The following is a 25,279-nucleotide window of genomic DNA, read 5'->3' on the forward strand; positions in this document are numbered from 1 at the left end:
GTCTTGTTCTCTGTTACATTTTTTTTGACATTAATCATGTTTTGAAATTATACTTGGGAGCATTTATTCAGAAGTATTTTAAGGAATAAATCAGAAGGGTCAGCTAGGTAGTGCGTGAATAGAGCACCTGCCCTGGGGTCAGAAGGACTTGGATTCAAATTTGACCTCAGACAGTTAGTAGTTGTGGGCAAATCACTTAACCCCAGTTGCCCTCCTCTTCCCTCCCTTTGCCCCCAAAAATAATAAATCAGAAGACTTGGTCTAAGCTGTAGTTCTGACACTTGATTTAAGCCAAATTTTCTCAGCTGTAAATTGGAATGAGGTTTATATGTACTATCTGCTTTAGGCTGAGAGGACAGAAAAGAGCTTAGGATATCAAAGCATGAAGGAAGGAATGAGTCATGTGAGTGAACTGGGCTGCCTGGTTTTACACTGGGGATAGTGGAAGATAGTTTTGCAAAGGTTGGTTGAGGAGAGTGCATAGTTCTTGAATGACAGGCCAATAAAAGCCTTTTTAAACAAAACAAATTTAAATCTCTTAAAAGTAATACATGAATGTCATCATTTTTCAATTCTCTTACAGGTTCCCGTCTTCGTCAGGAGGATTTTCCTCCTCGTATTGTTGAACATCCTTCTGATCTCATTGTTTCTAAAGGCGAACCAGCTACTTTGAACTGTAAAGCAGAAGGCAGACCCACACCAACTATTGAATGGTATAAAGGAGGAGAAAGAGTGGAAACAGATAAAGATGACTCTCGTTCACACCGAATGTTACTTCCAAGTGGATCTTTATTTTTCTTACGTATAGTACATGGACGCAAAAGTCGGCCTGATGAAGGGGTCTATATCTGCGTAGCACGGAATTATCTTGGAGAAGCTGTGAGCCATAATGCATCGCTGGAGGTAGCAAGTAAGTAATTTCTGGTTTTGGAGATAAATCAGTTGTTCTGATAATGGTAATGGAAAATTAAATTTAAATAATACTCTATGCCTGAGGAAAATTTATAGCTTTATATAAAAATGAATGAAATAAGCCATTTGCATTTTCTTGTATATACGTTTTGTCTTGGCTGTGTGTGCCCACACGCATGTGTGTGCCCACATGCATGTGTGTGTATCTGTTTACACTTAGTTTTTGAGCTCTCCTTCTTTTGATTTGGAGGTGTAGAGAAGAGCATGTTGGAGTTCTTTGTCATTGCATCTTAATGGGGGAAATTTTTTTCCTTTTATAGTTGGTTTTAGTTTTATTTAATATAATTCTTTATGATGTAGTAACTGAAATAGACTATATGCATGTTCATTTAGAAAACTACATTGTTAGCTAGTTATATAAGATTTATATGTATATAGAGATTCTATATTTCAACTCTTGGTTACCCTTGGAAATATATTATACTTTTTGCAAAACTATATTTATACAGCATTGTATTTGTGCTGTGTACTTTTCTATTTCATTGAAAATAATTGGTTTGAATGCACATTGAGAGATCTGAGATATAGGTAACACTCAAAGGGATCATTAGATTTATAGCTAATGTAGTTTATGTGAAATTACTTTAGAAAACATTTGTTGTATGTTAAACTATGTTTGCAGTACCTTTTTATAGAGTAGTTGATGGATTTGTGTGAGAATTGGATTCATCTTTGATTCTATAAGTGTTCAAATTCTACTTAATAAGTTTCAGTGTATTTTAAAGAATCCAGATGTTGATAAAGTAAAAGGGATAAGAATTGGCAGAGAGAGTGAGAGAGGTATGAAAGTCATTCTTAATTTGTGTACATTGTTAAATAAAATGTCAATTAATTTTATGCTATATGGATATACTATTTATGGTTAACTGTTTAGTAATGTCTTAAGATTTCGTATGATGTATCTGATATTGAATCCATTTAGAACTTTAGCATTGTGATTCAATATGCCAAACATTTAATTGCCTGTTCTATGCAAGACAATGGAAATACAAAGATAAAAAAAGACACAATCCTTGTCCTCTTACAGCTTACTTGCTCTTTGGGTGATGATATGTGGGCCTCAGTAATTTTGATAGTTACTATATGTGACACCTAAACATTTGAAAATCTTTTGTTTTGCTTTTTATCAGTAGCTGCCTTTGGCATTTTCTAAGAATTTGTACATTGTTGTGGTGATTACACTCAGTCAGCTTCTGAAAGTGTGTGTATGATCTCTGTCTTAAGTAGCCTTGATTAGATTTAAATGAAATAAGAATTAGATGAATATGTCAGACATTAATGATAATAGGAAATTTTTGAAGATCAGATCTCCGTGAGCCTTTGTGGATTAAGCATAGATGAAACCCTTGACAGAGCTTTGAGTGTTTTATAGCAGAAGTAAGATTAAATTTCTTCCATTAAAATTTTTTAATTGATTTTTTTTACATTACCCTAATTTCCCAATGTAACTCTCTCCCTCTCCCAGAGGGTCTTTCTTTATAATAAAGAATAAAAAAAAGAGTATAATAAAAGTTCAACAGGACCAACCAACATATCAACAAAAAATATGGCATTACATGGCAGTGCTCTATTGCTCCCCAACTCGGCAAAGAAGTAGAGGAAAGGTGTCTTTGCACACCTCTATTTTGGGATCAAGGTTGGTCATTGTAATTTGTCAGCATTCAGTTTTGATTGGTTGTTATTTCCATTTGCATTGTTATGGCCATTGCCCATATTGTTTTCCTTGTTCTGCTTACTTCACTTTGTACCACTTCATATAAGTCTTCTGATGTTTCTTTACGGTAGTTATATTTATCATTTTTTAACAACACAGTAGTATTCAACTGCATGACTGGGTTTGTTTATCCATTTCTCAGTTGGATTTGTTTCCTATTCTTTTCTACTACAGAAGGGCTGCTCTAATTATTTTGATTTATGTGGTGCCTTTCTTTTTGTCATTGACTTCTTTGGGGTCAAGCAGTATGGATATTTGCATAATTCTAGAATGATTTCCAGAATGATTTGACCTGTTCACAGTTTCACCAGCAGTGTATCAGAATGCCTATCTTTTGACAGTCCTTCAGTTGTTGCCTGTTTCCATCTTTTTTCCCCATCTTTTTTCCATGTCTTGACTCTGAAGAAGGGATGTATGAGTTCCCTGGAGGGAGCTGACACCAAAAGGGTGTTGGAAGGGGATAGACACAGAAGTGAGATGGCACAGAAATCGAGGAGAGTAAATTTTGGGAAGGGCAGGAGGTAAAATTGGACCATGTGATTTGGGAGATAGAATCATTTCTCATATGCAGTGCTCCTTCTTTGCAAGATTACTTCTCTCATAGATTGATACTGAGATGGAACAGAAAAAGGGGACAACCTGGCAAGATCAATAAGGGCAATAACAAAAACTTTTTTGAAGAAGGAGTTTAAATCTGGTGCTTCAGAACCTTTAAATCTCTTGTGCTAAACAAAGTTAAAGAATAAAGGTATGTAGACCAAGAAGAATAGAATAAAATTTCAAAATAAACGGGAAAGGAAAAGAACATGTGAAGAGAACAAAGCAAACCAATATGTCTTAAATTAATAAATTTAACAAAATATTAATAAAATTAAATTATTATGTATTTTATTATAAATAATAAAAATTAATAAATTAATAAAATGAATAAACATGCAAACTTGAGGGTAGGAAAAGAGGGAAGATTTTGAAATAACCACTTAATTGAGGGAAAATAGAAGAGGGGTGAAAAATAGATAACTAAATAAATGAAAGAAAAATCAAGAATTAAGTAAAACCCCTAAATTAGAGTTGACAAACAGGATCAAGGATCAGGGCTGGGGGAGATAAGAGCCTGAGACCAGAGCTCTATCATAGTAGTTTAAACAAAGCTAACCCTTTTTTTCCCTTTAAATCTTTCTTTTTTTAATTGAAGTATGGTTTTTTTTATTGAAGTATGGTTTGAAAGATAGGAGACTTGAGCACCTAATAAAATATGTTATAGCTTTCAGAATTCATTTATATTTTAAACCTAAATATTCTCTTTGTGGCCATTTAAAGCTTCTCTTGAGTGAGCCTCAGGGTGAGAATTGCCTACTAAGTTATAGATTGGTTATGTTCTACTTTCTGTAGAGTGTAATTTGGATTCTATCCTGGAGGATTTAGACAGACTACATTGTGAGCTAATATTTCATATCACAAATCCCAAGGATGGCTAGACAGTTATAATTTAGTCTCAGTAGACAAGTGATTTGACAGAATGTCATAAAAAGATGAGGTTATGGCCAAAGGGTAAAAGGAGATGACATCTTGAAAACATAGCTATCTGAAATTATAGTTTGTCTAATATACAAAGTTTGTAAATCAGAAAGGATATCTTGAATTTCTCTGTCTCACTCTGTCTTTCTCTTTCTGTGTGTCTGCTTATCTTTCTCTCTTCATATTACTTTTTTTCTCAATTATTTCTCATTGCCAGAATCTTAAATAAATCAGTATGAAAGTGAGAATAGCAGCACTTAGGCCTTAACTTGTGGATTTTTTTTTCCCTTCAAAACATCTCTGATTTTAGCTTCAGTGATCAAAGACCCTGTCTTAGAGCCCTTTAGTGAACAGAAATTTTAAAAGCTGTATTGTGTAATTTGGCCTTTAAGAAGCAATTATTGTCCAGTAAATTTTTTTTTAACCTATACATTTTTTTCTGTCAGAAGCTAAAAAACTTACCAGTATACTTCACCTGACATGTGTATGTAGATCAGCTGGCACATAGTATTTAAATGGGATTATATGACAGTATTTTTCTCATAAGTATTAAAATTATAGATCCCTTTCATCAAAGAATATCCGAATTTAGGAATGTTAATGGGGACATTCATTTAAATGTTTTCCAGCATGGTGTTGTAATAGTTAGAGGGTTAGACTTAGAATGAGGAAGTCCTAAGCTCAACTCCTGTCTTGCACATTTATTGACGTTGTGACTCTGGGCAAGTCAGTTAACCCCTTTCATTTCTTCATCTAAGAAATAAAGATTAAAAATAGCATTTAGCTTGCAGGGTTTCTGGGAGGAACAAATGAAATTACATCTATAAATTGCTTTGCAAACCATAAAGTATTACATAAATGCTAGCCTATTATTATTGTTTCCTAAATATTATCAGTTTCCTGAAGATCAAAATTTATTGTTTATTGCACATAAATGAGCATATAATAATAAAATAAATATAAAAATAAGCAAAGTAGTCTTCATTTCCAAAGTGTTTTAAGGTAATGTTTATTTAGTCCTCAATATAATTTTTAAGAATGGTGGTTTATGTGGATAACTAAGGACGGTATTGTTGAATAGGTGAGGTAAGAAAATCTAGTTGAAGAGACCTAGAAAGTGGTCTGTTTATTTGAAAAAATGACTTGACTAGGATACACTACAAATATTTTTTGAACTAGTGTAACTGTTGTTTAGGACTTAATTTTCACCCTTACACACCAGATTCTTGGGCACTGGCACCATTTTCTTAATGTTTCTTTGTTCCAGATTCAGTGCCAGTGTATTTCTGTTTTTCATCATTTTAGCACTTGTAGGTTACTGTTTTGGGAAATGAGGTAATAAATGACTAAATGACTAAATAAATGACTAAAACAAAATTTTAGGTAGAAGGTGCAATCATCATGAACCATACTGTTCTGATCTGCCTATCAAATGGTAGCTCAAGGTTTTATAAGTTAGAAAAATACTTGAACCAAAGAAAATAATTATATGTACATACAAGTTAAGCTCAGAAAGCTTAACTATTAAATTAACTTAATTAAATTAACTATTAAATCCATAACTAAAGTATTTTTTTCTCAGTGTATTAGTTAGACTTTTTTTAAATTGTTTCATTGGTATAGGTTTGAGGAAGTTCAAAATGTACTTTCTTTTTCTGTCCAAGGGCTCAAATAGGGGAAGACTAAGGCAATTTTAGTGAATACCCTAAAGAAATGACATTAACAAGTGTCTTTAGGCAATGTAAGTTTCAAACACAGTTGTTGGTAAACCTTTTAAAAACATTTATTAGTGTTTTATTTGCTTTTGAAATCATATTTTACAGATGTATCAACAAGTGAAATTTCTGATCATTAAAAATTGTTATTATCCAAATACATTCTAAAATGTAATATTTCAAATTGCTTTTTTTGCAGAACTGATATTGGTCTACATTTTTAGAAATCAAGAAAGAGACTACTGGTTATCCTTTAAAAATACAATCAGCTTATATTCAAGAAGTTAAAACTAGTTTAGACAATAGTTCATGCTGTCATTATGACTCAGCAATGCTGATGAAGTATCATAATCTGTGCCATAAGAAAAAAAATATTGGTGTTCCTTGGGTATTCCATTTTACTGCACTATTCTGACTTGAAATGGTACCTTGGTAGAATTAATAAGATGATTCATTGATGCTTGAAGGGCTATCTGCTAGCTCTTGATAAAATTTAGATTTTTGAGCTTTTGAGAGCTGGTATAATGGAACAGAAAGAAGGGGTTATGAAATGTTTATTTTGTATTGTATTTAAAAATCAAAGCACCCATGAACTTTGAGTGGTGCAATAAGATTGGAAAACTGAGAACAAATTTCTGTGACCAAGAATCATTACTGCAGAAAAATTACAGTTCAGCAAGTTGTGTCAAACTTAAGCTTTTAAATTAAACCTTCTAAGCAGCATTGTAAATTTATTAGGGATTAGGCCAATTAAGAGTGATATATGTTTAAGAAAAATTTTAACTGGTCTGTTTTCCTTCATATAATGTCATTGATTATTAAATTTGTCATTCTCTTTTTTTGTCCTATGTGGTTAATATGTCAGCCCTTTTACATAACCTAAATTTAATATGTAAATTGACTTTAGTTAATTACATTGAATTTTAAAGAAAAGTAATTTGAGTTACCCAAACCCTCCAGCTTTCCATTGTAATACACACTTCTCTATTTCATCTGTTAAGCATTGCATAGTCAGCATATGGCTGTTCTTTTCTTATTTAAGCTGTTTTCTCTTGAGAAAAAGTAATTCCCTTTAGACCAGACAGACATCTGCTGGCTTTCTTACCAAAAGAGCCACAGAAGAGAGATCTTTCCTGTGAGGCCTTAAAAAAGAAAAAAAAAAGAAAGAAAAGAAATTTTAAAACACCAAGAGACTCACTATGGGTTTTGTCTTGTTAACCAAAGACCTAAATGCACATGGATTTTGCTAACTGGGATATTCTGTGGACTTTTTCTAAACTGGTCACTATTACAAGCAAACCACCTTTCCTAATGTTTTGAAAAAAAAAACCAAAATAAAACTATTTCTCTCATATGTTGTTGGACTTCATTTTAAATTGTTTTATAACGTAATGCAGACTTTAGTTTTTAGTGTGGTTTCAGTGTATGCATATTCTTTTGGAAAGGGTGGAGAGAAATGAAAAATGAACCAGTACTATTATCATAAGTAAACATAGTTTTATTAGTATATGGTAGTATGTTTGACCAGTTGGGGGAATATTCCTGGGGAAAAGTTATTAAACCAGAGTGATTTGGTTTTCTGCAGACACCCCATATAAGATTTGCTGTATTTTTTCCTACCTAAAAGCACATAATTGTAATGAATATAAATAAACTGTGCAGTACTCAGGGTGTCTATCTGTTTCCTCTTGTTCTTACTACATGATCAGATCACATTTTTTCCCATAATTTCCTGCTAATAGGAAATATATACAACCTACTTATACCTACTGTGTATCTCAACTTTATTTTTTCAGCTGATGTTCGATCCTTGGAAGGGTGTGGTAATCTCCTTTGGAGAGTATGCAGACATGTTGCTTCATTAGAAGAATATTGATGCTAGAATACGTGAATGTTTATGTTTGGAATCAGCCATAGAATTCAAAGGCCCTCAGTATCATATTGGATGTTTAGCTTGGAGAAGAGAAGACTTGGGAGACATAGAACTATCTTCAAGTATTTGAAGGATTCTCACATAGAAGAGACAGATTACAGAACTAGGAGCAATAGGTGGAAGTTAAAAAGTGGCGAACTCAGGCTTGAGGTAAGGAAAAACTTAAATGCACTTCAAAGTAAAATGGGCTTCTAAATTGCTTTTAAGTTTTTCTTTACCTTGAGCCTGAGTTTGCCACTTGTTTGCCACATTTACCTTGTGAGAGGTCTCTAAACAAAAGTTGGGAGAGGGGTGCACTTGTAGAGAGGTTTCTTGTTCAGCTCCTGTTTGGATTCTGTGGCCTCTGAGGTTCCTTCTGTGAGATTTTGTCAATAGTGCCTCTGTGGAGAAGTTTGGGAAAACATGGAAAAGAATTATGTAGGATGAGAAGGAGTGGTTAGATAGAGTTCTACTCTATTGGACAGAGCATATAAATCAACAATATATGATAGCTCCTTTGAAATATAAATATTGAAACGTTTTGTTTAGATTTCTGATTTCATTACTGTCATTGATTTTGAGCTACAAGGAACTTCAGAGATTATTGGCATTTCCATAAGTACAAACTAGCTCCTTATGAGGAAACTTCTGTTACCAAAGCAGATCTGCAGCTGTTTTTCAGCTTACTGACTTAAAAAGATGTTGAGAAAACAATTGATAAATAGTCAAAGCATATGAACAGGTAGTTTTGAGAAGAAAAAGATCAAAGCTATCAATAACCATGAAAAAATGCTCTAAATCACTAATAATTAGAGAAACACAAATTAAAACAACTCTGACGGACCATTTCATACCAATCAGATTTGGCGAACATGACAGAAAAGGAAAATGATAAATACTAGAGAACATGTGGAAAAATAGGGACACTAATAATACACCTTGGGAGTTGTGAACTGGACCAACCATTTCAGAGAACAGTTTTGAATTGTGCCTAGAGGGCTGTAAAATTGTACATACCCTTTGATCTAGAAATACCACTACTAGCTCTGTACCCCAAAGAGATAAAAGGAAAAGAACCTATATGTACAAAAATACTTAGAACTTTTTGTGATGGCAAAGAATTGGAAACTGAAGGGATGCTTATCAGTTGGGTTTGGGTAATGGCTGAATAAGTTGTGGTGTATGATTGTAATGGAATACTGTTGTGCTATAAGAAATGATGAAGGGGATGGTTTTAGAAAAACCTGGAAAGACTTATGTGAGCTGATGCAGCGAGCTGAACAAGGAAAACGTTGTACCTTAGTAGTAGTATTATTGTAATGATAACCAACTGCTACTGATTTAGCTGCATCCAGGACAATTCTAAAGGTCTTGATGAAATATGCTGTCTACCCTCTAGAGATAGAACTGATGAGCCCTGAGTGCAGATTGAAGCATTTTTTTTTCACTTTCTTTTTCTTGCTTTTTTTGGGGGGGGGCAACATGGCTAATGTAGAAATATGTTTTGCATTACATGTCTAGAATGGGCATCATATTTCTCTTGAGTAGGTGGTGGAGAGGGGGTGGAAGTAGAAAGAGAATTTGGAACTGAAAATAATAAAATTTAAAAAAGTTTTTGGAGAAGGAGAAGAAGAATTATAGGAAGATGATTCTGTGTGAGGGCTTAGAGGACCCAGGTCCCCCACAGACTTCCTATATATCAGAAAGATAAATTTCAGTAAAGAAAACCAAAGAAAAATAGCTATAAGCTTGTCCATCCAATTTGACAAAAAGACTGTCAGAATCTTGCAAAAACTCTGGGTGGAAGTAAGCCTTGGTGGAAGGAAAGCAAAATATACCAGTACTCTAGGCAGGGTACTGTGTCAGACCAGCACCCAGAAAGCATAGAGTTCAGGCAATTCCATCTACAGCACACTGGAAGACAGAGCCACAGCAGTGCCTAAGCATTTGAAGATTTATATGAAGTAATGCAAAATGAAGCAAGCAGAACCAGGACAACATTATATATAATGACTAACACAATACAAACTAAACAAAGCAATCATCAAACAAATCATGGAAAAGATAGAAAATTTCATTTAAAAAGGCAGCAATTAGATACCATGTCAAAATTTATGGGATGCAGCTAAAGTAGTCCTTAAGGGAAGAATATATAATTAAAAATATTCATATCAGGAGATAAAGAGCAGATCAATTAGTAGGCAAGCAATTAAAAAAACAACTAGAAAGCAACCAATTAAAAAACCCAATAAAATACTACAGTAAAGATTCTGACAGGTAATTACTAATTTGTAATTTTTATCACATTCCTGAAAGAAGGTGAGATGTAGTTTGGAACTATTATATACTTAAATGTAATTGAGTTTCATGCTCCTCTGTCTTGCCTCTATCTTCAGTTTAAGTAGGGTAAAATCTAAATGGTCAGAGAGAAATATTCTCTGATCTACTGCCAGAATGACTTAATAATCAGCAGAACCATAGCTGATGATATTTCTATTATGTTCTCTCGTATCCTCTACTCAAGGACTTTTTAGATTAATACTGGAAAAATGCTCAATAATAGTTAATCTCTCTAATTAGATTCCAGTAGCTTTACTGGCATACTTTGGTGAATAGACAGACACACAGCTTTGTGGTAAAGATTAAATGGAGGTCAATTCACTTCCCATACTGTATATAACAGAACAGCTGGAATCTGCTAAAAATTATTGAATAAACAAACCTAGGCCAAATTCAGTGACGTGACCTTGAGGTTAAAGGTTCCACAATCTATTATACCAATCCCCTGAGCCATTTCCTTTGTTTTCTTGTAAAGTAGGTTATATTTATGCATACTGCAAAGTGCTGAGATTGTTATTTCAACACTAATTGAAGGGTGGATGTGAAGCCTCTTCGGACTTTGAAAGAATCAGTTTAGTAATTGGTTGTTTGTAGCATCTTCTTGGCATTATTTTCTTTGATCATAAAGGCTGTCTTTTTTATTACTTGTAGCAGATACTTTAAGTCTTTTTTCCTTTTCTATGTCCTTAATTTATTTAGTATTTAACATTCAGAAGTCTTTTCCATAAATTGAATAAACTCATTATCAATTTTATTAAAATCTTGAAAAGTGACAAGTGTGTAGTAAGCTATGTTGATATCTTACCTAGACTGGCCAAATTATTAATTAAGTGTAGAAATTAACATAGGCTATTATTTACAGATAAATATTTGTTTAGTGTTTTAATGTAGCTTTACTGTTGTTACTGTGATGAATGAAAGTTCAAGAGACATAGCTTCTGGATAATTAATATCAGTTTATTAATTATAGCTAGCAAAATTAATAAGATGATGGTCATTGGCTTTCTCTCCTAAACCAAAGATGTCCCCTGGAGAATATTCAGTGCTTAAAAAGCCTTTGGAAAAGGGAGTGTACTTGAGGGAGGAAATCAACTCTAATTGGTTAATAATCAATGAGGGGGTGGACATACTAATAAGGATGTGGGCAAAAAGTCTTCAGCTCCTTTTGCTGAAAAGGGACTAATCATGATTCTCAACTGCCTCCAGTAGTCTGGACAAAGGAATCCATCTCTACTCAAACTACTCTGGCTGGTAGTAGTTTTGGTAGTAGTTTGGTAGAGGTTATTCATAAGCTAGGTCACCCTAAATTCTAATGAAAGGTCCCAAGGACAGGGGCAAATCTCCTAAGGGCAAGATCTTGCTTAGATTGGATTGTGTTTGTAAGGTCATCTAGTTGTGTGAGGTCTCACCCAAGATTGAAAAACATGTACCCTGAGGATTTGGACGATATCATCTATCAGCAATGTCCTTTAGAGACTGGTTAAATAACCTATAGGGATTGGTTTCTAAATGAGGAAATAGGGAGGGAAAATCTTTATTAATTGGTTATTATTATAAAAGAAAAATAATCACTTTATTACTCAAGATATCTGGAAATGAGAAGATAAACATTTTGAAAAAATCAGATAATATTACTACTGAAAAAAAAAGTAATTGAGAAGGCACCGATAAATATGGAACAGCCCTGGAACCTGTTCCCTTTTTCATTTCTTTAAAATATTTATGGTAATGATCTATGCACTTTTCCTTGGTGAAAATATGAGAGAAAACAGGTAGATTTTTACAAATGATATTCTGTAGTAGACTGCATCTTCTGTTGTACTCAAAGGTATTGAGAATATAAAATTGCTTGATGAAGTTGAAAAAAAATTAAAGCATTTAAAATAATTTTTAAAAAAAGTATAGCCTTAAAAGTATAGCCAGCGAGGTGTTTTGGTTGTTGTTGTTGTTGTTGTTATTGTTGTTTCAATCATGTCAATGTCTCTGTGACCCCATTAGGGGTTTTCTTGGCAAAGATACTGAAGTGATTTGCCATTTCCTTCTCCAGCTCATTTCATAGATGAGGAACTGAGGCAAACAGAGTTAACTGACTTGTTCAGAGTCACATAGGTAGTAAGTGTCTGAGGCTAGATTTGAACTCATGTCTTCCTGACTCCTTGGTCCATCACCTAGCTGCCTTAAGGCATTATCCATGTCTGCATTTAGATGATACAAGATTCCTTGAGAAGATTTGATTAAAAAGGTAACTTTATTCAAACATCATCTAACCTTTATTGAAGCATGAGAAAAGGTGTTTGTTCTATGATCATGGAGCACTTCCAACAGAGTCCAAATTGAAAAAGAATTCCTTTAGGTGATGAGATACTTCAGGGACTTCTCACATTTGGCATTCTGTTGATTGTAGGAATACATGGAATACTACTGAGTATGTACTAATTGAGATCCCAGAACACTCAAAAGAATTTGACTTCATTATACGTGAAAGAAAGATCAAATGAATGAAAGCTCCTTATTGTCCATATCTTTCTGTAAAGTTTTAAAGGGAGAGAACAAATGAATAAAAAAGGGGGGAGGGAATAAGTTATAGCAGTGTCAGATTTTACATTCTTGGGCTCAAAGGTGACTGCAGCTATGAAATTAAAAGATACTTCCTCCTTGGAAGGAAAACTATGGCAAATCTGGACAGTGTGCTGAAAAAACCCCCCAGAGATATCACCTTGCCCACAAAAGTCCATATAGTCAAAGCTGTGTTTTTTTTTTTTTCTCTTCCTAATAGCAGTGTATGACTGTGAGAGTTGAATTGTAAGGAAAGCTGAGCACCACAGAATCAATGCTTTCGAATTGTGCTGGAGAAGACTTTTGAAAGTCTTTGGGATGGCAAGGAGATCAAATTAGTCAATATTTAAAGAAATTAATTCAGGGTTGTAAGGTCAAGTACAGAAGCTTAAGTTTAAATACTTTGGTCACATAATGAGAAGACAGGACTCATTGGAAAGGTCCTTAATGTTGGGAAAGATTGAAGGCAAAAGGGCAAGGGGATAACAGAAGATGAGATGGATTGATAATGTCATGAAAACCACGAATATGGATTTGGACAGACTTCAAGAGATAGTAGAGGATGGAAGGGCCTGGCATGTTATGGTCCCTGGAGTCACGAAGAGTTGGATATGACTGAATGGCTGAACAACAACAGCAAAGAATGCCACAGGTACTGTGCTAAAAGCTTTACAAATATTTCGTTTGCTCTTACAACAATCTTGCCAGGTACATGCTATTATGGGAAAATGACATTAAAGGAGAGGCATTACCATCTGGTTTTGGCTGCATCGTAAGGACCATAAGGCAGCTAGATGGTGCAGTGGATAGAACGCTGGGCCTGGAATCTGGAAGATGAGTCTTCCTGAGATCAGCTGTGGCCTCAGACAGTAGCTGTGTGACCCTGCGCAAATCAATTAACCCAGTTTGCCTTAATTTCCTCATCTGTAAAATGAGCTGGAGAAGGAAATGGCAAACCACTCCAGTATCTTTGCCAAGAAAACCCCAAATGGGGTTGAGGAGAATTGGATATGACTGAAACAACTGAACAACGACAACAACAACGGACCATAAGAGCTTTCCTTTGATTTGCTGTAGAAACCTTCCATATGTTTTGCCTCCTCATTAGAATGTGAGTTTCTTGAGAATAAGGATTGTCTTAATTTCCTATTTGTAAACCTGCCCCCCCCAGCACTTAACACAATGCTTTGCATGTTGGAGATACTTAATAAATGCTTCTTTCATTCATTCATTCATTCATTTGCAAAGACAGGTCTTCCTGGTTCTAAGGCTGACTTCTGCTTCTCAGGAAATATAGGAAGACTGCATATAAGAGGAAGCTAGTGTTGGAAAGTCTAAAGGGGTAAAGTGATAGGAAGGGAATATACATAGCATCATGGCTTGGAAATGGGTACACTGGTTCCTGGCAAGATAAGGAGGAAACTCACCTATCAGAGGTCGAAGTTATAGTTCTTGTGGAAAGGAGGATGACCAGATTATTGGTGAATTGTACCCATGCTTTGCAAAGTGTTAGATAAATGTCAGTAGCTGGACAGATAGTGCAAGTAGGCATTGAAGTGGACACAGAAGAAAGACAGAAGGAACATACTGCATTTCTTTTTAAAATTTTTTTCAATTAACTATTTGTTTTCTCTTCCTGATACTTCCCCTCCCACTCAAAAAAAGGGGGAAAAGAAAACCAAACCTTTTTTTTTTTTTTTTAACAAATATGTATGGTCAAGCAATTCCCATGATGTATTACATTTCAGATATTGTCAAGCACTTTCAATGATCCCAAGCTGCCATAATATTTTTCTTTCAATATTATTTTTTTTGGTAATGTGAATATGGTTGAAATATGTCACACTATAATTATAGAAGAACAAAATTAGAGGTCACTCAAGAACAGTGAAGAAATGGTTAGCATGTATGACATATGTATATATACATATATAATTTTTTTGTATACACAGAAAGGAATGTAGGTCAGTCATGTAGAGAGAGTGAAGACAGATGGACAGTCCAAGTATGGCAGTGGTACTCACTAAATCATAGAATGTCAGCATTGGAGGGAATCTCAGTGTCTAGCTAGCCCAATTATTTCATTCCCTTCATAAAATACCAGAAAAGTGGTCAACTTTCCTCAGTTTTCATTCTTCCTTGTCCACTTTTAGAATGTTGGAAAGTTTTTCCTTAATTCAAATCTAAATTTGCAACTTATTCCCACTATTCATAGTTCTGCCCTCTAGGGCCAAGGAGAATCAAGGCTGATTTCTCTGTCATGTAACAGATTTTCAAATACTTAAAGACTGACTGACATATTTCCACAATGCTTCTCTTACTTTTTTTAAATATAATTTTTTCCAATTACATATAAAAATGATTTTTGGCTTTCATTTTTTCAAAATTTGAGTTCCAAATTCTCTCCATTACTCCCTCCCCACCCCTCTCCTTTAGGTGGCAAGCAGTTTGATATAGGTTATACATGTGCAATCATGCAAAACATACTTCCATATCAGTACTGTTGTAAAAGAAAACAGACCAAAAAAACCTATGAAAAAATGAAGTAAAAATAGTATACTTCAATCTGCATTCAGAATCTTTATTTGGAGGTGGATAACATTTTCCATTGTAAACCATTTAGAATTGTCTTGGATCTTTTGTATTGCTGAGAATAGCTAAGTCATTCACAGTTTATCATAGTACAATGTTGCTGTTACTGTAGTGTAGCGTTCTTCTATTTCTGGTCACATGTCGCAGCTCAAAAAAGAGAGTTGTATTCTTCAAATAGATCTGTGTGACTGATTTGCAATTTCCCCTTGCTTAAGTGAGTTGTTAAGAGAAAGACAGTGATTATAGCAAGTTTTCTTTGGTTACTTCTGGGATGGAAAGCAGATACATAGTCAATGACCAAAATTTTTATGGAGAGACAAAATAAGTGAATTAAGAGTTTTGTGGCCACTATATTTCAAATCCTCCCTTCTTCATTTGCCTATTTAAAGAAATAAAAGCATCTGCTATATCCCTGTAACCTATCCTCTCAAACTCTTTGTGGTTTGTGCTCCCTAGTCAGGCTCAGTATTATAAAATTCAGTTCTGGATGCCAACTAAATAAGTTTCAGTGGGAGAAAAAAATGAGCAAAAAACCAAAAACTGTTTTAAGATGGGTTGAGGTTTGATGGTGCTAAGAGCTACATATATGCATTATTATTGTTACTATTGAGTGATTGCAGATCAGTCTGCTACCTTAAAGTAATTGGTTAAAGGGACTTTCAGATCTCTCTGATCACTAAGAAAACAGGTTCATTTTTACGGAGTAGATCATCTAGATTTTCATTTCATACATACAAATTTCAATTGAATGTCATTTGGCACAGAAATCATCATAGCAGTCTAAAACTAGCTAGTTGAACCTCTTTTTAGTAAAAAGATAAAATTTTTCCACGGTGAGATCAACTTGATGTGATCATCAAGATGAACTACCCTTTATAAACTGATTAGTGCTGGTTTGGAACAGCTTATTTAGCCTGATTGCCGTCAAAGAGGAGGCAGTGCTTTCTCTTAGGAAGAGAAACACTAGAAATTTATGAAGCCAGATTGATTAGATTTATGGTGATAAGCCTCCAGTATGGTGATAGAGCTCCAGTCAGTCAACAAGCATTTATTAAATGTCTACTACAGAGCAGTCAAGCATTGTGCTAAAGCTCAGGGGATAGATATAAGGAAAGTAAAGATATACAGAAAGAAACAAAAACCCCACTCCCTGTTCTCAAAGAATTCACAGCCTTATGGAAAAGACAACATGCAGACAACTCTCTGTAAACTATGTATATAGAGTAAATTAGGAACAATCAACAAAGGGAAAACAATAGTGAAAGTGGGGGTGGAGTGGGGAAGGGGATGGGAAAAGGCTTCCTGCAGGAGATAGGGTAGCTGAGACTTGAAGAAAGAGAGGGCAGGAAATGTTGATGAGGAAGGGAAAAATTCCAAAAATGTCTGGAGTTGGGGGATGGTGTGTTTTGTGGGAAGAAACACAAAGAAGCCACTGTCATTGCATCATAGAGTACATGATAGGGAAGAGGATATAAAAAGGTAGGATAGGTTCATGTTACAAAGGGCATTGAATGCCAGAATTTTTTGTACCTTATCCTGGAAGTGATGAGAAATCACTGGAGTTTATTGGACAGGGGAATGACATGTACTTTAGAAAGATCATTTTGGCAGCTGAGTGGAGGATGAGCTGAGGGGTAAGAGACTTGAGTTAGACCAACCAGAAGGCTGTTGCAATAATCCAGGCAAGAGGTAATTCAGGCTTTGGGTCAGGCTGTGACAATGTCAGAGGAGAGAGGGAGGTGTATATCAAGGTAAAAATTGACCAGACTTGCCTACAGATTGGATCTAGAGGGGTGAGAGAGTGAAGAGTCAGCAATAACACTTACCGTTGTAAGCCTGGGTGACTGGGAGGGTAGTAGTGTCTTTGATAGTAATAGGGAAGTTAGCAAGAGGAGAAGGCCTGGAGGGAAAGATAATGGTAGTTTTGGATGTGTTGAGTTTAAGATGTCTTCAGGACATCAAGTCAAGATGTCGTGTAAGTTTAGGAGATACAAGACTAGATATCAGGAGAGAAATTAGGATAAGTCTGGAAATTATTAGCATGGAAATGGTAATTGAATCCTTGGGAGCTGATGGGATCACCAAGATAAATAGTGTAGGAGGAGAAGAGGAGCGGGTCTGGAACAGAGGTCTGGGGGACTATCTTGTTTAGTTTACATGAGGATAAAGATCCAGCAAAGGAGACTAAGGAGTGGTCAGACAGGTAAAAGAACCAGGAGAGAGTCACCTCCTCATACACAGGGCAGCTAGGTGGTACAGTGGATAGAGCACAGGACCTAGAGTCAGGAAGACTCCTTTCTGAGTTCAAATTTGGCCTCAGACACTTAGCTGTGTGACCGTGGGCAAGTCACTTGACTGAGACAAATGATCAACAACCCCATACATTGTCTTATTTAAAAGGTCAACATAATAGGTTCTCTGGGATGAATTTTTTTTGGCCCGGGCAGCAGTGTATGCCTGTTTTTTTTTTCCCCTAAATTTTTATTTCATTATTTATTTATTTATTTTTTTAGGCAATTGGGGTTAAGTGACTTGCCCAAGGTCACACAGCTAGTAAATGTCAAGTGTTTGGTCTGAGGCCACATTTGAACTCAGGTCTCCTGACTTCAGGGCTGGTGCTCTATCCACTGCGTCACCTAGCTGCCCTCCCTCCCATACCTGTTTTCCTACAAAAAGGTGGCAACTCTTTGCTTATAAAGCACAAACTGTCCTTACCCCAGTCAAGTGACTGGATTCTGATTTGAGCTGTTTAACCATGACTGCACCTGCACTGCAATATTACGTAATTTTATTTCCTTGGTACCTGGAACTAACTTGTTGACAATCTGTCTGGCATCCTCATTTCTATTCCCACCATTCTTTTAAAATAGATCTTTCAAAAGTCATTAATGATGTGACTTCTGAGTTCCCTTACAGATGAAGTCTGAGATTCCGTGATTCTGCTGCTTTCTTCTACTTCCTACTTTGAACGTATAGCCTCAAAAATAAAATAAAGACGCCAACTGTGATTTTTAAACAGTTAATTTAAACTCTTAACTTCTCAAAGAACTTTCCATGTTGGTATAGTTCATTATAGGAATGTTCTATTCTTTTTTTTTCTATAACATCCATAAATTCAAAGTGTTTTTTTTTTTTAACCTAGGCAGTCTCATTTTTTTAGAAGGAAAATTATTGTCAAATGGCATGATGTAGTTGTTGGATAGCTGGATTCAATCAGGAAGCCTTCAGTTCAGGTTTTGCCAGTGATATGTATTAACTGCATGATCTTGAGCACGTCTCCTAACATATCAGTGCCTCCAAGAACCTCTTTTTCTGAGAGGATAAAGTGCAGAGAATGTGCATTGGAACAAGAATTTTCCTCACCAGGAGGCGTGTGTGTGTGTGTGTGTGTGTCTGTATGTGCGTGTGTGTGTGTATGTGCGTGTGTGTGTGTGTGTAAATAAAGGATTTTGCAAACCTTTAGTGCTATATAAATCCTAGCTTTTATTATTATCGTTGTTATCCCAATTGTCCTGTTAATTGATATCACTAAAATTCTGCTCTCATGAGCCATTGAGGTGTGGAGGAGATGCTAGAGGACAAGTCTTGGTAAATTCTAAGAATTTGGAAAGACCTGAATATGAGTCTAATGAAGAATTTTTTTGTTATTTTGTTTGGTCTGAGGATCAATATAGCAAGTTGGGCATATTGTAGTTCATTTTTTCAGCTAGTGAAATGCTCTCTTAATTCTACACATTGAAAGTGCTTGCAGTCTGCTGTAGGTCTTTGTATAATAGATACTTGAGGTATTTGATTAATAAAAGTGATTTGCATATAATCCATTTTAATCCTCAGAACAACATTTTGAGGCATTTTCTATCAGTATGCAAATTTTATAGATGAATTGAGGCTCAAAAAGGTTTGTCTCATCACAAGATAGAACTTTCCAAGGGTCACACAGCTAGTGTCTGATGGTGCTTTTTAACCTGTGTCTTTCTTAAACACACTGACTCTCATGCTGATTGACTCTTTCATCTCCACCCTGAGCTGCCTCTTCTCCAGTCACTATCACTGTCTCCCTTCCTTTGGAACTTTGAACTCTGCACCTTGTGGCTCTAAGAGGTGAGCTGTAGGCTTGGAAGCAGGCCTACAGATGACTTCCAGGGTGTCTTCATAACATATTTCAGAATGTGTAGATGTTCTCTTTCCTTCCCCCTCCCACTTTCCAGCTTCTTTGCATGTGTTATTTACCTTTTGCTTAGAATGTAAGTTCCTTGAGGTCAGGCACTCTCTTGGTTGCTTGTTATCTGTATTACTGGCCCTTACCATAGTACCTCTCACATAGTAAGTGCTTAATAATTTCTGTCTTTGTCTCTGCCTTCTTTTTTCCCGCCTTCCCCCCCTCCCTGTTTCTCCTGCCTGTCTTTGTTTTTCTGTGTGACTGTCTACATACTTATATTCAACTTAGACTGACATATACCATACATATTGCTACTGTTGCTGTTGTTTTGCATATTTTAAAAAAAGTTGTCTATTTAGGAAGGTGAAGATTTTGATATGTGTGTAAAGTTTAACTTTTTTTCCTTCATGTTAGCAGTGATGTATTACAGATAACCATCTGCATTTTCTCACCTGGTCCCTAATATACCTCACATTTAAATCATAAACAACTACATTTTTCAAGAATCAGGGGATTATAGAATATAGTTTATGGTTTAGAATACAACAAAAACTGTTTCATAAAGGGTTCTGGTTTATACCATTATTAGCAACATAACTCTAGCTTAGCAAAGCAGTACAGAATGATAAAATACAAAATACCTTTAAAATGTACTGTTTGTAACTTTAGGACATTTTTTTTAAGGCAGTTGGGGTTAAGTGACTTGCCCAAGGTCACATAGCTAGTAAGTGTCAAGTGTTTGGTCTGAGGCCGAATTTGAACTCAGGTCCTCCTGACTTCAGGGCCAGTGCTCTATCCACTGTGCCACTTAGCTGCCCCTTCTTTAGTATATTCTTAATGAAGTATTATCTTCCAAAAGTAGTATTTGTGTTATGTAATAGAATATTAGAATATTTCAGAATCAGAGCATTTTCCCCTAATATTTATAGTACAACACTTTCACATCCCATTAAATTTTAAATACCCTAACATACTCCTTAAAATAGATCAGTTGCTAAATTTAAAGCATAGTTTAATATAATACTACTGTTATATATTTCCAGAAGACCAGATTACTTGTTTAAATAAAAACCATCATTCTTTTTTTTTGTTTTGTTTTGTTTTTAGGCATTTGGGGTTAAGTGACTTGCCCAGGGTCACACAGCTAGTAAGTGTCAAGTGTTTGGTTTGAGGTCAGATTTGAACTCAGGTCCTCCTGACTTTAGGGCCGGTGCTCTATCCATTGCGCCACCTAACTACCCCCACTGTGCCACCTAGCTGCCCCCAAAATCAACATTCTTAATGGAATGGAATACTTGTTACTTTACTTTGAAAATACAGGATATTAAAAAAAAAAATTAGAACACACTTTCTACTGTTGCTACAGATGACTTCCAGGATATCTTCATTAAATTAATTAAATAAATTAAGACCCATCCACTACTATTTCCCCTTCCCACTCCAGTTTCAGAACCTCGGAAGGAAAGAAGTTTTGCATACTTAAATTATTTTTGCATGAACAAATTGTGCTGTTAGTTTTTTGAGAGACTATAGTTAGTACCATTGAGAGAAGGTGGTAAAAGATTTTAATTTCAGAATTAAATGATTCCACTTTTAGAGGATTTGTAGCGGAGCCATAAAAGTAAGAAACAGCATAGGAAAAATTTAGATCTGCTTGTTATAGATTCAGTTAAAATTCATTTTGTGTGTATACATGTGTGTTTTTTAAACCATTTATTAAAAAATTTTAGGATTTTAATAAATAATAAATTGATCAGGCTCAAATAGGCATATGCCTTGTTGGGAATTTAGGAACACAGAAATTATGTTAAAATGCAATAAAAGTGTGGCCTAAACATTATCCTAACTATTGTTTGAAATTGGTTTACACAAATTGGAATTTCACAGTATAGCTGTGTCAAAAAAAAAAAGAAAACTTAACCTATTTTACAGAAGTCTTCACTAATGAGTTATAATTATAGTTGACATATAGTGCTTGGATGTTTTATAAAGCACTCACATCATCTCATGTTATGTATTTATCCAGTATTTTTAAATCTTCAAATCCCTACTTTTAAGAAATTATGACTCCAAATCAAAATGTGCATTTATTTGTTCCCTACTAGATAATATTAGTTTTGTAAATTATCTTTTTTTGGGGGGGGGCTAAGGGGAAAGGGGGAGCAGTGAGCCATTCCTCTGTTCTAGACAGTCTCCATGAGAATGGTGACCAGTTCTGGTAGTTATACCTTTCCCTGTTTTATGCCTTAAATACTATTAGTAATCAGATAATTATTGAACAAAGTTATTTGTGGTTGTACTCATTAACAATTTTGACATTTGCATGAAAGGCTCTTTATTGAAAGTACCAATTAAAAACAAATTTATGAATGGCCAAGATTAATAGATATAAGTAGGATCTTATGTTCTCTGAACATTTGTCATTTAGGTAACTATAAAGGTTAATGGTTTGCTGAAGAGTATCGATTGTGAAAAGTCTACCTGTTCTAGTTTCATATTTTCATTAAGAATGTCCTCTATATACAAAATTTATTCTCATAAATATTTTGTAGAGATGAAAAATTAGGCATATGTGGGTCAGAAGTTATTGATGATCTCTTTTCTGGGAGAGAAGATTGTGTCTGTATTTAATAACTAAAGGGAAGGAAAGGGAAGGGGAAAGAAACAAGCATTTATCAGGCATCTATTATGTGCCAGGCACTTTGCTAAATGCTTTACAAATTTCATCTTATTTGATCCTTCAAACTTCCCTGGGAAGTGAGTGCTACTGTTATCTTCATTTTATTTTTGAGAATACTAAGGGAGACAGTTTAGTGACTTGCTTAGGGTCACATTGTTAGTATGTTTCTGAGGCGAAATTTGAACTCAGGTCTTCCTGACTCCAGGTCCAGTGCACTATCTACTGTACTACTCAGCTGCCTCTGTATTATCATATGAGGTAAACAAATAAGTGCCATAGAAATATTAAAAACAAAGGGTATGCAGGTTTAGGGGAGAAAAGGAATAATATATTTTTGGGGACTTGTGGGGGAGATTATAACATCTGAGTTCCATCTTAAAGAATTGGGTAGCATTATGAAAGATTGAAGGATCCAGATAGAGGGAAAAGCTTGAGTAAAATTTTGGAGGTAAAAAGTTAAGGGAACAATTTCATCATTTATTATGTTCGTAACCTGGGTTTATGTGTTATTGATCTGCATTGGTGAGAAGAATTTTCATACCAAGAGTTCTCTATACAGAACACATCACAGATCTGGACCAAAGACAAAATGCTAATACACAGCACTCAAGGAAATACAAAGATTAAGTGAGGCAAGATCCCTGTGCTGTCATGTGGCTAATTATCTAGTAGGGGATTACAAAACATTGAAGAGTAGCTCTAATGTAAAATGAAACATGTGTAGTGCATAAGACAGTTGCAAATCAAATGCTTTGTAAAGTCTTGTGGGCTTGTGGTTGAAGGTATTTCCTGACTGTGGCAATTATAGAAACCTTCTTGGAGGAATTGGTATTTGAACTGGGCTTATAGAGTGAATAGAATTTCCATGAAGAAGCTATTGTGGGTAGTAGAAGATGGGAAAGCAATTCAAGCAAAGGGAACAGTATGAACAAAAACACAAGAGGAAGGAAAGTTCAGGAAGTGGTCCCAGGTTACTTGGAGCATGGGATACAGAGAGGCTAATAGTGTGAGAGTGAGAGTGGGCCTGAAAGGTAGGTGATGTGCAAGACTGAAGAGATGTATATCCTAGGCTGAGAAGTCTTGGCTTGGTAGGTAGTTGGGAATCATCAAAGGCTTTTAAGATCAGGAGCATCATGATTTGATTTGTATATACAAAGACTAATTTGGCAGCAATAGGAAGATTGGAATTGGGAAAGAATGGAGAAAGGAAAATCAGTTTGGAGGACTATTAGAATGTTACCAGAAAATCAGGTCTTGAATTAATAATTAAGTGGTGTTAGTGGGAATTGAGAGAAAAATGATTCATGAGGTATTTGAAATAGACAAAGAAAACTTGATATCTGATTGGATGTGGGAGGGTTGGAGAGAAGGAAAATTGAAAGAGAACACCAAGGTTTCAAATATGAGTGACTAGTTGAATTGGGATGTCATTACAGAAATAAGTTGGGCGTGGAACAGGATTGGGGGGAAAGATGAGTTTGGCTTTGTACATGTTTAGAGTTCCTAATGGGACATCTATTTGGACATATTCTGTAGGAAATTTGGGATGAGGATTGGGGTTTCTTGGGAGAAAGTTTAGTGCAAATAGTACAGATAGTACAGATTTTAGATTCATCCTCATTGTTGAAACCATAGGAATAAATGAGGTTGCAAAAGGAGAGGAGGGCTAAGGACTTAACCTTTTTTTTTTTTCCTTTTTGGGTGAGGCAGTCAGGGTTAAGTGACTTGCCCAGTAAGTGTCAAGTGTCTGGGGTCACATTTGAACTCAGGTCCTCTTGACTCCAAGGCCGGAGCTCTATCCACTGTGCCACCTAGCTCAACCTTAAGGAGCACCAATATTATGAGAGCAGGAAAAGAAGCCATGTGAGGTAGAGAAAGAGTGGTCAGAGTACTGAAGAGGTCCAGGAAGCTTGTATTGTCTCTAAAGCAAATACTTTTCCCTATTTAGAATATTTAGAAGTATAATACGGGTTTGAGAACTGACATCTTGGGATTTGTAGTCCAAAGGGACAAGTTTTCTCAGAATATGCATTTTCCTCCTCCAGTTCTAAGAAGTGATTTGGGACTATCGTGATCCTTGAGCAGGAAAGCAGAATTGAGGCAAGTCCTGAAGTTTTTTGAACCACACACAACTTGAGGGGAGACAGATTGAACAGAATTGATGATGCCTCAGGAACTTAGCATCAGCAACACTGGAGTCAGCCTCCTCAGCTTAGGACTTAATGAGCTCAGCTGGAAAGAATCAGTAGCACAAGGAAAAGGAGAAAAAAGAGACTGAGTTGTGGCAAAGAAGAGAGACACTGAGAAGGTCATTGAGCAGTTTCAATAAAGTAGTAGAGGTGATAGCCATATACAAGGGACTTTGGAGAGAGTAGATTTTGAAAAACTAAATTTTTCTTTGTGTTTTTGGATTTTATAATTTCATTTGAAAGTAATTTTAATAAGTATAGGTGTCTTGACATTTCATACAGCTACAGATAGTGAAGTGTGGCTTGCTTAGGAATTGTCAAATTAGTGAACCATTCAGATCCTTTGATTCATCTCCTGTCTCTTCTGTTCATCTTAAGACCATTTCACTGCTTATAGGTAACAGTTATAATTCTTATGTCTTACATTCATTTTATGCTTCCCAGTTCACAAAAAGACTTTTTCCAAGGGTTTGTTCATGAACCTCCACTGAAATTTTCCTTCCAAGCCTTGTCAAATGGCAATGACCCCAGATTCTAAACGGCTGAACCAGTAGAGCATAAGCTATGGTACGCCTTGCCAAGCTGGAAAGTCTTCAAGTATAGGGCAGTTGGCTCCAGGAACCAATTGAAGTATCTTCTAAGAATTTGGGAGGAGGGATTGGATCTGCATTAGTGTTGAGTACCCATATTGATGAAATCACAGATTTAATAGGTTTCAAACGTTTGCAGACCCTGCCAAAAGGGAATATGTAGCCCTAGCTGCAGTAAATACAGTGGCTCTCATGGAATTATGCTATTAATTTTGGACTATATGTAAGCTGAATACATAGAATCAACAGAAAACATTGAAATCTGCTTTTAGAATGATTTTGTTCAGTAACCTTGGTAAAGTTACTTAATCTTTCTCTAGCTTAATTTTCTTATATATAAAA

General features: G+C 35.4%; 1 protein-coding gene across 3 annotated transcripts in view; it reads left to right on the top strand.

Annotated features, from left to right (window-relative positions):
• Positions 1-25,279, top strand: part of ROBO1 (roundabout guidance receptor 1) — a 449,796-nt gene that overhangs the window by 68,924 nt on the left and 355,593 nt on the right. For all 3 annotated transcript variants that reach the window (XM_027874166.1, XM_027874168.1, XM_027874167.1), the window contains exon 2: positions 584-910. In XM_027874166.1, coding sequence (XP_027729967.1) covers positions 584-910 — 327 coding nt within the window. The remainder of the gene's footprint in view (positions 1-583; positions 911-25,279) is intronic.

Source organism: Vombatus ursinus, unplaced genomic scaffold (assembly GCF_900497805.2).
Source record: "Vombatus ursinus unplaced genomic scaffold, bare-nosed wombat genome assembly UNPS02014805.1, whole genome shotgun sequence".
NCBI classification, from domain to species: domain Eukaryota; kingdom Metazoa; phylum Chordata; class Mammalia; order Diprotodontia; family Vombatidae; genus Vombatus; species Vombatus ursinus.